This window comes from Paroedura picta, chromosome 6 (assembly GCF_049243985.1).
Source record: "Paroedura picta isolate Pp20150507F chromosome 6, Ppicta_v3.0, whole genome shotgun sequence".
NCBI lineage: Eukaryota > Metazoa > Chordata > Lepidosauria > Squamata > Gekkonidae > Paroedura > Paroedura picta.
Window position 1 is genome coordinate 57,738,654 of NC_135374.1, and position 12,622 is coordinate 57,751,275.

General features: G+C 38.0%; 1 protein-coding gene across 18 annotated transcripts in view; it reads right to left on the minus strand.

Annotated features, from left to right (window-relative positions):
- Nucleotides 1-1,897: 1,897 nt before the first annotated feature.
- SYNJ1 (synaptojanin 1) overlaps nucleotides 1,898-12,622 on the minus strand; it is a 50,208-nt gene continuing 39,483 nt past the window's right edge. For 8 of the 18 annotated variants that reach the window (XM_077342563.1, XM_077342556.1, XM_077342554.1 and 5 more), the window contains 6 exons: nucleotides 11,839-11,883; nucleotides 11,241-11,276; nucleotides 11,079-11,143; nucleotides 8,713-8,821; nucleotides 7,342-7,562; nucleotides 1,898-4,964 (listed from right to left, as the gene is read on the minus strand). In XM_077342563.1, the coding sequence (XP_077198678.1) occupies nucleotides 4,140-4,964; nucleotides 7,342-7,562; nucleotides 8,713-8,821; nucleotides 11,079-11,143; nucleotides 11,241-11,276; nucleotides 11,839-11,883 (1,301 nt within the window). In that variant the 3' untranslated portion in view covers nucleotides 1,898-4,139. Of the gene's footprint in view, nucleotides 4,965-5,106; nucleotides 5,223-6,759; nucleotides 6,784-7,341; nucleotides 7,563-8,712; nucleotides 8,822-11,078; nucleotides 11,144-11,240; nucleotides 11,277-11,838; nucleotides 11,884-12,622 lie in introns of those variants that run through there. The other 10 variants (XM_077342570.1, XM_077342566.1, XM_077342558.1 and 7 more) reach the window with 8 other exon arrangements.

Consider the following 12,622-nt stretch of genomic DNA (forward strand, 5'->3'; position numbering starts at 1 on the left):
GCCAGCTTGAAAACTACTCTCTTCTGTCTACAGGTCTTAATAACTAGCAGCTGGTCTGAGCTCTGGTAACATTTGAGAGTAGACTTACAAGCTAGTAGCATCCAAATTGCAACTGACAGGAATTACTATGTGGAAGGCTTAGCAAACAGAAAAAAACATTAACTTCTACATTGAACACTGTCATCAGATCTTGTAGTATCAAGCAGTGCTGAACCACCTCAGTCCAGCTGGTGTTGGAGGTCATTTGTTAGGATGAGCAGCATGCTCTCCACCCCATGGCCAGGATGGAAGATGGATTGGAACAGATCAAGGACAAAAGGTTCATCCAGGAATGCCAGCCACTGATCGGCAGCCACCCACACCACCACCTTTCCCAGAAATGTCAAATGCAAGGCCAAGCAGTAGCTGGCTGGTATAAGATTCAACATTTTTTTTGCAAACACAGGGCTTTTCTCAGGTTTATCTGTTCATGGCCCACGTCTCTGGATTTATCGATCTACGGATATTGATATTTCAGTATATTGCTAGTACCTGTAAACATATGTTATCTTGGAATAATATACTTTTTGTTTCTATTATGGTGGAGTCCATATTATTTGAAAGAATGATTGGTGAAGAGTAAGGTAGAAAAGGTTGATAGCCACTGCTCTTCTTGACAGCTCACAATCAGTGAATTAGCCATGGAAACATGCAGTATGACAATGTTATGTCAGGCATTGTATAATTTTTTTCTTACAACATGGAAATATATTGGCAACTTTGTCTATCATTACAAGTTAAATTATATTTCCGAAGGGATTTAATTCGGAAGAAAGGTGCTGCAACATGTCATGAGCCTGGATTATGAAGACCCATCTGGGACGAGTACATTGCTCTGAAGGGACCCGATGTTGATTCCCTCCCCTCAAAGGGAGAACTATCATTGGTTACCTACCAAGAAAGGCCCTTCTCCTCTGAAATAGGAGTGCATCTGATCCCACCTCCTTTGGTTAAAAGCTCGTTACTGGATTTCTGCAACTCTTCTATGTGGGCCAGCCCTTATCCTTTGATCCGACTACAGCTAGTTCAAAACACAGCAGTCAGGGTTCTCACAGGAACACCTTGGAGGGCACACATCCAGTGCACACTCCACCAGCTGCAGTAGCTACCAGTTGAATTCCAGATCAAACTTAAGGTTCTGTTAATTACTTTTAAGGCCATACATGGTCTGGACCCTGAGTACCTGAGACTGCCTCACTGCCTATCCCCCCCCCATCCCACAGAGAGCACTACGCTCTGCAAGTGCCAACAAACTGGTGATTCCTGGCCCCAGGGAGGGTCGCCTGACCTTGGCCAGACCCAACACTTTCTCCATCCTGGCCCCAACTTGGTGGAATGAGCTCGCAGAGGAGAGAAGAGCCCTGCCAGAGATAAAACAGTTCCGCATGGCCTGCAAAATAGAGGGGGCAGTTTAAAATGTAATAAAATAAAAGGAAGGAGAAAATAAAATGTTCTAGAAATTCTCACATTAGGCCCTTTAAATTTTATCTAGCACATTTTTTTGTTAAAATAAAACTCTGAAAGGTTCTTTCAGAAAGCCAAACTACATTTGGTGTTAGAATTCTGTGACTGAACCAAATGTGATGGAAGAAAAAGACAGGTTTCTGTATTATGAACGCCTCCCCTGCAGCTAAATGGTTCTGAATAGGTAGGGCTTTTGATTAGGGAAACAATGGAAGGATAGAGAAGAGTTAACCCCCTTCTCCCCTAATTGCATGGTATTCCTGTGAGTATTTTTTAAGGATAAACCATCACATCTATAATGTTACTGAATGCAGCCTCTTTTGTAGGTTAGACCCGAGACTAAGGGCACAAGCCAAACTCAACACTATTCTTTTTCAATAATGAGAAGCTGATCTTCTGAAAGAAGGGTATATTTATTTAATTAACATCACATTTCACAGGATATGTATGGAATATTGTAGCCCATCAAGTTAATACTGTAGTTTTATAATGGATATAGTCTGATAGTGTACCACAAGCAGTAAGCTGTTACAAATTAACAAAGCGATTTGCCACAGGGAACACACTCCATGAAAATATATAGCTTTTTATACATAGTTGATAATTTAGATTGCTAATAATTAGCATTTAACAATACACATTACAATGGTTAACATCTTATGCTTGTAGTTGTTTTGTTTCAACTTTTGCCATACTTGCCTATCAAAATTTTGTAATCCAGTAATGGTGTTGGGACCTGCATTTTAAATTATGAAAAAGGACCACATATCACTGAATTGTAATTCGCACAAACTTTCCAAAACAAAATTGCTTTGCTGACATGAGATATATATCAAAGCACACTCACAGAAGTCAATATCGAGAGCTTTAACTAGTTAAGTCACATACTGAAGCACAAAATGTATAGTACTACTGTTGTTGAAGATGTACAAGTACTTTTAAATGAACTTAACTGTAAAAGCACAATATAGAAGTTACCATATTCTTTAGTTAACTGCAGTTACTAGTTGTGCATTTTTACATACAGTGATTTATATGAAGATACTTGTATAGTTCAAGAATTCAGAAACTTACTCTTGCTGCTCAGTGAAATGTTAGGATGGATGTTTCTCTTATAGATCCCACCAGAACAGATTACTATACAACGGCAAAGGAAATGAATTCATGCAAGGGAGTTTTTGCTGCTTCACCTATCCTATCACAGGCCCTGAAAAGTCATTCAAATTTGAGAAACATTTGAAAATAACATGGTACACAGTTTGTGGGCTGTAGCCAGAAGAGGGAATTTGTAGAATACATCACGCTCCCCCAGCAAGGTTTCTCTGTTGGGGGGTGGGGTGGATTTCTATTGATTCTGCATTCAGATATATTTTGCAGGCTGTGTCCCATGTGGTACCTGAGGGTTTGCTAGGAAGTGGCAAATATCCTTTCAGCTCACCATTTGGAGCTTTTTAAGATCAATCCAGAAACCTGAGTCAATAAAAGCAGGCATATAGCTCAAGGCTAGTCCATACAATCTTTCATCAATTAAAAAAGTAATATAAATAGCAGTGGTATTATGAATAGGTGAAGGAACTAAAAACTAAGCTTCCTTCATTATATCAATATTCATTTAAAAATGGGATACAGATAATCTTCAAATTTGCAAAGCTGTGAACAAATCACCACAATAACCTATGTGCCATTGAAACTTTGGCCTGTGGGAAAAGATAGTAACATCTCCTAAAAGGTTGACAGACCAGTACAGCAATAGTTGGCAAAACAGTTTGTTTTGGTGAAGCCCAATTTGAGATATAGTACTGTTATACGCAATAAAGGAAGAACTTGAGCAAAATGTACCTGAAATATATGGACCACATATCTGATTGTTCAATCTGGATCTTCATATAAAAAGAAACTCTTTGAATCAAACAGGAAAGTTTCATCCTTTTGCACAAACTTAGTATGGGGAAGTTCTTTAATACAAGTTATGTCAAGGACTGAAGTTTTAATGAAACTGGAATTTTAAATTTTGTGATGTTAAACTTAAATATAGCATTTCCTATGCACGCAAACTATGTATGCAGTGGCAGACAAAATATACACTAGTATATATTGTTTATAGATATCTTTTGACAGAAGTTATATGGGGCACACTGCTACAAATATTCATAAACCTCTGGTGCAATTTATTCTCTTTAAACTTTGAAAGTTCTTTGGTAAAATACTTAATAAATATACCAGCTACTGGAAGTGATGATAGGTTCTCTATCAGTCGGTCAGATACTCAAAGCAGTCTTTACATTCTTCTATATGAAAGAGAACTATGTGCATTACTCAGATAAAGCAATGCTTGCCTATTTGATTGGCATTAATGGAAGGGGCTGCCTAATTTGGTATTGGAGCCCTATGAATTTAATAGGTCTTAAATATGCATAACTTTCCCTGCATTGTGCCCTATTAGAAGTGGTATAATGAGATCACTTAAGGAATTAACTTTGTGCATTATCATATATACACATCTTTAACATTTGTACATAATATTGATATTTAAGATTCAGTGCATCCAACAAAATAATTATTGCACACAGAATTACATCAATGCCCAATTTGAATGTATATTCTTTAAAATAACTTAATATCCCATTTTAAAGAATTTATCTTTCAGTAAAATCTTGTGTGGACAAAATCTTAGGGGTCAGGGAAGAAAGAGGGTCTGTTGCTGATTTGGCGCTGGTTGTCCTGGATGGTATAGGAGGGGCCGGTGCAGGTCTGGCTGGCAGTGGATGAAGAGAATCAGCATTTTGGTTCCAGTCACTGTAAACGGAATCATTTGAGCCAAAGAGCTTTTCTTCAGTGCTTAGGGAGCTTGGAAAATAAGTTGCTTGCATGGAACTACTTCTTAATTCTGTAGGATTATCTAATGGTTTTAGCTTCAGCACAAAGTCCTCTTCATCAAAAGTTACCCATCCTTTTGGTTTTACATTGTTAGTTATAGAAGATGTACCCTGCAGACTGAAATGTTCTTGAAATGTATTGGTATAAAATGCAGACTTGCCTTTATGACTAACAGGAGGCTTTAGAGGGAAAGGATAAGCAGCATGTCCTTCCATTGAGCAATGTGAAGTGACTCCAGATTCTATTCTAAATGGGTTTCCAGCATTTGTAGTTTGTTCAGGGAATGGATTTGTGCTATTTACTCTGGTAGCAAAAGGATTTGGAGAAGTACGCATCTGCATCTCAGATTTATTATACATAGTAAGTGGAATTGCTGGCATGCGATTTACATTACTCAAAGTATTAAAATTGTCTGTTGCAGAAGGTAACTTTGTCATCTCCTTTAGGCTCAAAGGTTCAACTGGTGACATTTGAACTGATGACTGAATCTTGGATGCAGACAGTGAGCAAAGGGACAGATCTTCAAAAGGATCATTATTTTGCTTTATTTCCAGCTGAAAGGCATGAACTCCATTTGCTGTAATCTGAAAAGTAAATACAGTGCTCAGACATTTCCCTTAGCTGTTAAGATCCTATTATTCCATAGCCTAAGCCAAATAAAGCAGCTTGGGATTTCTGGAACTGGCCTGTCCAGGGCTGTTATCTGACTCACAAGTAACTGATTACCTTTATTATCAGATGATAGAGGCTGTGTATTATGTCCCTGTATACTGTCCCAGTGCTAATGCATGTTGGATGGTGGAAGGGAAGGGTGGGCATCAGGGAGATACTGTAAGGAAATACTGTAAGAGTGTTAATTGTTTAAACAAATTTGTATTTTGAGTAAAAAAAATATCATTAACTGGGTTTATATCTCTGATACCTGGAATTATAACATGCATGGTCTGGCCCAATAAAGTGACATTTATGCCAGAATAGTCCCTCGTAGCAATTGAATTTGAGACCTCTGGCCTAAAGTATTTTGGTTTCTATTTAAAAATATGTTTCGTTTCTTTTCTCCAAAAAACATGATTCACAGTACTGCCATCCTATCACTGACAAAGTATACACAGTAGGTCATCTAAACATTTTATATATTTATCTATTAACTGATACAACTATTTCATACAAGCAATATGGATTTATGTTTGAAGAATGAGTATTATTGAAGAAATGCTGAAGATTTAAAATGTGCTTTCATGCAAAAAAAGATGTTATTATGAGATCTTTGCCACAATGGAGGAAAAAAAGTGTTTAGTAGCAACATTTTTAGAACTTGAGAATACCCTTGTTTTCCTATGCACAGAATTGTTACACTAATTTTTAAAAAGCAGTGTGTTTGACAGTGCGATCTTTTGCAGGGTTACTCTAGTCTAAAACTGATTGATTCCCGTGTACTGGAATAACTCTGTACAGAATTCTGCTGTATATTGGTTTGTTTAATAAACCCTCGTTGTTAAATAAACCTTGATGCCTATGGAACTCCCATTACAACCCCCTGCACTCCCTCTAGTCCTCCTCTAGGTGCCTCTTGCAGGTTTCCCAGGATGCCTTGGTTAGCTGTCACCACAGGCCGGACTGGCTCAATTGTGGCCCCTACCCTGTGGAAAGCACTCTCTGATGACACCCATGCCTTACCAGGCCTGTTCAGTTTCTGCAAAGCATGCAAAGCAAAATTATTAAGGTTGGACTTTGGAGTGAAATTCATATGCCTGGGTTGTTATTTTTAGTGAGGTGGTGTCTGCAACATATCTTAATAGTTTAACACTTTAATGTTAATATCTATTTTGCTTCTATAAGAGTCTCAAGGTACTAGTGTTGATCAGTGTCAAACTTTCAGAAAAGGTGATGAAATAACTCTGTAACAACAGTTCTCAAAGTGTGAGGCACACTCTTTTCAGTTTTTTCACCCATCACTTTCTCTCCACCTGTGCAACTGCAGAAAGCAGTTTATCTCATCTTTGGGGTTGAGAGCTGAAATGGGAAGTAATAAAGCAATATCTGTTTTCTTTGAAGTCTTTTTCCCAAACAAGAATGAGTATTGCCACCAACATTCCTCTATATTGTTTTCTCAGTTGAGGGAGAGGCTTACGTGATACAGTTTGAGAACTCTTGCTCTATTACATCATAGCATGTAAAGCTAAACAAGATGGCTGACACCAGTATACTGCAAAAAGAAAGGAGGAAGCTATGATATTCCTGCCTGTTTATGTAGAGAGGTGATTTTAATGCAAGGGCAGATGTATGAAACAGAACTGCTCATACATCTCTTTTTCTAGAACATATGAAGAACACAGCATGGATTGAAATCACATATAAGGCTAGTAAATAGTCAGGTACCTGTTACCCTGATGGTTGATCCTGCTTGTGACAAGGAGACAGACATCAAAGGGAAAGTATTAGGAAGAAGTCCAAGTTAAAATGCTTCAAAAGTAGTATTTTTTAATTTTAATATATATATATATATAGAGAGAGAGGGGGGGAAATAACAGAAAGATTTGATATCTTATGTGTCACGTTTCAAATAAAGTTCGTACACAATTACTATTTAAGTTTTTTAAGAAATGTTGGTTCAGTTATTTAAGTGCTGTTATTTTGATAACACACATGCAGAAACAATATACAGCACTAGTTGGATTTGTTTTCAGATAAAGATGTTATATGGGCGCCTGGCCAAAAAAGAAAAGGAAGAGGAAGGACCTCTCTATCTAGATTTTGTAAATATGGATGCAAAGCCAAAAAAGAAGAGCCTTTCTGTCATTTGGTGCATGATCTAAATATGGTCTACTGGTAATAGCTTCATCGTTGGAAGTGTTGGTAGTTATTATTACTAAGTTTGCTGTCAAGTAAGAAAAGCTATGCATGAGCCATGCTTGAACAATTACACCAGCACATAATATTAATAAGCCACTGCATACTTACTTGCTTCTGAGAAGGAACGGGTTCAGAAGGCAAATTTTGGGATGATTTGCTGCGAGGGGGAGGCTGTGGTGGTGCTTCTAGGTTTTGGGGAGAAATTGTTTGAGATGATGCTGTCATAGGAATTAGAGGATCCTGCATCTTTAGTACTGAGGGTGGCTGAATGGTGGGATGAAGAGGAACTGCAGTTTGTGGCTTAAGTGGTTCAGGCAGCATAGGGGACCCTATAAACACATGTAACGCATGTTAGGTCATTGGACTTTTCCCAGTTAAAATAAGTACAATTATATGGTTTTTAGAATCAAAACATATACTATAAACATTTTCATATTCTCTTAACACACAGCAGTCTTGCAGCAACCTAAGATTAGCAATTTTTATCCCCTCCAACATGAACTTTCATGAATTAGAGCTCGCCAGATGTATTTGGTAGGCACCAGTTGTTAAAAATATATGCTAGAATAAAAATTAGTCTTTAGAGTACCACAAGGCTCCTGTCTATTTTTGCTACAATAAGCACCCCTCCGAAAGTCATATGCTCTTAATTTTCAGAACAAAGAAGACTCAAGGTCCAGGAAGCTGCCTAAGCTCATGCAAAGAACTTCTGTTAGCTCAATGGAATTCTGAACTTTTCTTTGACAGAAATGCCTCCTGTCTTCATATAATAAGCTGCTCTTGACAGATTAATAAGCAGTTGCTATGCAACACATAAAGATATCCCTGAGCGTTTGGAAGGGTGGGCTACAAATAAAGATTTATTATTATTTATATATATATATATATATATATATATATATATATATATATATATATATATATATATATATATATATATATATATATATATATATATATATATATATATATATATATATATATATATATATATATATATATATATATATATATATATATATATATATATATATATATATATTATTTTCATAAATAAAAATTGGAGGGCCAAATTGGCAGGTGCAAAGCGCCTGCCGACTAAGGGACCAATTGTGGGCTGCACAGGGACCAATTGCGAGCCACACAGAGCCTCCCGATCCGCCCCCCTCCAATGTCGGCTGCACTGGCCCGAACGCCGCCATTTCCTCCCTCGCCGCCAGGCAGAGAGGTAGGTGGCGGCTGGGCAAAGGACAGAAGAGGGGCAGGGGGCCCCAAAAAGCCTGAGCCCGCGATCGGGCTGCCCGGGCCCTGGGGAGGCTTTTCCCATCGTGGGGGGGGGGGAAGAAAAAGCCTCCCCAGGGCCCGGGCAGCCCGATTGCAGGCTCGACGAGAAAATTCAGTAGGTTCCAGAAAATATAGAGTTAGACATTGAATGAAGAATAACTTCTTCACTTAATTATTTTTAAAACCACCATATACCTCTTTGTGGTTCTGCTGGTTTGGGTTGGAGTTCAGGTGTATGTCTTCCCACAGGTGTACGGGCATGGCTTAGTGGTGCACTAATTACTCCAGCTCGGGGAGGAATAGTCTGAAATGAATCAAGAGCAAAAATTTAATTATCGTGCTAACCTGGGAGCTTCAGTGATCACCTGTAAACCTCTCATGCAGTTTCTTGGGTATTAGAATAATAGAATCATAGAGTTGGAAGGGTCCTCCTGGGTTATCTAGTCTAACCCCCTGCACTATGCAAGACACTCAAAACCCTATCGCTCATCCACTGTAACCTGCTACCCCCTTGAGCCTTCACAGAATCACCCTCTCTATCTGATGGCTATCTAGCCTCTGTTTAAAGATAGAGAACCCACCACCAACAGGATGCCTGTTCCACTGAGAAACCGCTCTAACTGCCAGGGACTTCTTCTGGATGTTTAGATGGAATTTCTTTTGAATTAATTTCATCCCATTGGTTCTTGTCCATCCCTCTGGGGCAAGAGAGAACAATTCTGTTCCATCTTCTATATGGCAGGCTTTTAAATACTTGAAGATGGCTCAGATCTCCTCTCAGTCATCTCCTCTCCAGGCTAAATCGACCAAGCTCCCCAACCTTTCCTCATATGTCTTGGTCTCCAAACCCCTCACTATCTTTGTTGCCCTCCTCTGAACATGTTCCAGGTTGTCTACATCCCTCTTCAATTGGGGTGCCCAAATGTGAACACAGTACTCCAAGTGAGGCCGAACTAGAGCAGAATAAAGTGGTACCATCCCCTCCTGTGATCTAGACACGATACTCCATTTGATACAGCCCAAAATCCCACTTGCCTTTTTGGCCACCGAGTCACACTGCTAACTCATGTTCAATGTATGGTCTACTAATACTCCTAGATCCTTTTCACACATATTACTGCCAAGACAAGTCTCCCCCATCTTATATTGGTGTATATGGTTTTTCCTACCTAAACGCAGAACTTTACTTTCATCTCTATTGAATTTCATTTTATTCAGTTTAGATCAGTTCTCGAGCCTATCAAGATCATTAAGTATTCTGATTCTGTCTTCTGTTGTGTTTGCTACCCCTCCCAGTTTAGTATCCTCTACAAATTTAATAAGCATCCCCTCTAATCCCTCATCCAAATCATTTATAAATATGTTGAATGACACAGGCCCCAGGACACATCCCTGGGGCACTGTACTATAATTTATATAAAACATTTTTATGTCATCTTTTCTTTCAACTTAGGGTTCCTAAGTTGTCAATCAAAACATACAATACAAATAAGAATTAAAAACAACAATTAACAAAACACACAGAGAGGGAATGTCGGACAAAACAGTGTTCACCTAATGGCAGGTGTTTAAAGAATATAATACATTTTTATTTGAAGGCTACTATAATAGGAATGTAAAGATCATACCACCAGAAATAGTTTCTGGAAGTAAACTAGAAGGATGGATCCATATGAACTTTACTTTAAGCATTAAATAAAGTACAGGAAATACTTTTCTGAGGATTATACACAGTTTCTTTTTAAATGTGCAGCCTGTCAGAAAGCATCAACAGCAAAAAAAATAATATTAAGTAAAATTATTATTCTTTGAGACTTTCCTGTTCTATTTCCAATTACCGAATGCCAGCTAAACATCTTTCCATAGGGTCTCAGACAAGTCAGCAATGACAGAGTTCCATAGTAGCCACTCATCACTTACTATAACTTTTAGATGTGACAGAGCAGTCAAGTCCATTATTCATGTATCTGTCCTATGCTTATGTATCTGTCACTATGTTTAATTTAAGTATGAGGCTGAGGCATGGGTGAAAGAACTAGGTTGACACACAACTGCCAGCATTGTGTAGTGGTTAAGAGTGGCAGCTTCTAATCTGGCAAGCTGTGTTTGATTCCCGGCTCTTTCACATGCAGCCAGCTGAGTGATCTAGGGCTCATCATAGCCCTGATAGTGCTGTTCTGACCAAGCAATCCTCTCAGAAACTCTCAGCCTGACCTACCCTCACTAGGTATTTATTGTGGGGAGAGGAAGGGAAGGACATTGTAAAGTGTTTTGAGACTTTTTTGAGCAGTGAAAAGCAGGGTAAAAAAACAACTTTTCTTCTTCCAGGTTCATGCAGTAAACATCATAACTGCGTGGATTTCAGCCCAGATATCCCCAGTCTTAGCCCACTATTGTTAAACACTACACTGACTTCTTACAGAGAAATATGCACAAATGGCTCTCTGACTAGTAGCTTTTGAACAGAAATACTTTAGAATAAGATAATGCTAAATGTAGTGGCATTCTTTTCCCCCAGATCTTTGGTGAGATCAACAATTCCATAAAGTATGAATGCCTACCGGTCTACAAGTACTGGGTGCTGAAGTTCCTATGGTTGTTAATCCAGCAGGTGACTGACTATGAACTGCAACAAAAAGCAGAAATTTACTCAGTTAGAAATATATTTCCAAGTTCAGGCTCTCTAAAATCCAATAAGTATTCAACACATTATTATATAGTACCTATCTCTCTCCTTTGTAGTCCAGGGCTTTTTTGAGCTTTGACAGATGAAGCAAATTTTTTAAAAAATCAATTTAAGTATGGGTAAATTAGAATCTGCACAATTGACGCTTAGAATAAAATGCTGATACACTTCAATACTGAATATTTATACTGCTCGAGTTTTTAAACCACGTTATTGTATACTAGTGTAACATTGTGTGTTGGATTAAAAGAGCAATAGTGTATGGCAAATGCCTGAGCAAATGTATGCAAAGTACTCAGCTATGCATGTGCTGAAATTCATCTGTGTAGGCATATATAATTTTGTATTAAAGCAATACAAATTTAATTTTCACAGTGCCCCGTTTGAGTAGTTTCAAATGCTGCTTATAGTCAATCTGGATGCTAACAGAAGCTCAGGGAGAATGGGAAGACACCAAAGATCTCTTTCATGCACCTCCTCCCTCAAAGTTCAGAGGACACAAACCAATACCATTTAACATTTAATTATTGAATAAACTTCCCTTTGCCACAAATAAGTGCAAATTAAAATACATAGTAATTATGGAAATAAGAATATCATTTTAAAAGGTAATTTTGACACTAGAAGATTGTTACCTTCTTCTCTCCTAGCTACAACAGGGCTGGGAGGGGCACCAACACCTTATCAGAAGAAAGCAGAAAATGGCATGTTGTATAGGGAATGCAGCAGATTATAAAAAGGGAGGAACAAGAAGAATACAAATGTACAAGATTTAGTGATTAAATTCCACTACACTTTGTTATAGTGTGAAGAACAAGGGGAGTTTACTAGACTTAGTTTTATGTTTCAATGAAAATATCACATTTATACACCAGACATAATTTCCATCTTAACTACATGCCTTCCAGTGTGTACATAGAACTACTGCACAAGTAGGCTTTTTCATTAACATTAGTCTTGGAACAAGAGCCTGAATATGGATATACAGTGTAAATTGGACACACTAATGCTTATTCATAGGATGGGTTACAAATCCCCTGCTATTCTTTTTAAAGCTCCCAGGTAGCTGGTACATTCTGCCTTTATGTTTATTCTCAATATCCTTCTTTTACTTGACAAAACTATTAAAATTATCAGTTGCACTGCAGCTAAACAACAAAGTGGAAAGTGCCCCAGACATTAAAGGATCAAGAATTGCTAGAAGAATGCTAGAAGACCCATATATTTTTAAAAATCTATTTACTGCCCTTGTGTTCTAACTATTTGAGAGGCATTTCGACAACATTAAGGGATATTCCTTTTCTTTCAATACATACTTCTCCCCACTTATGCTACTTAGAGGCTTAATTCAGATCATTCATACAGATACATGTGTCAGACTATAAATTTTAACTTGTCCAAACAGAAAAATTAAAATAG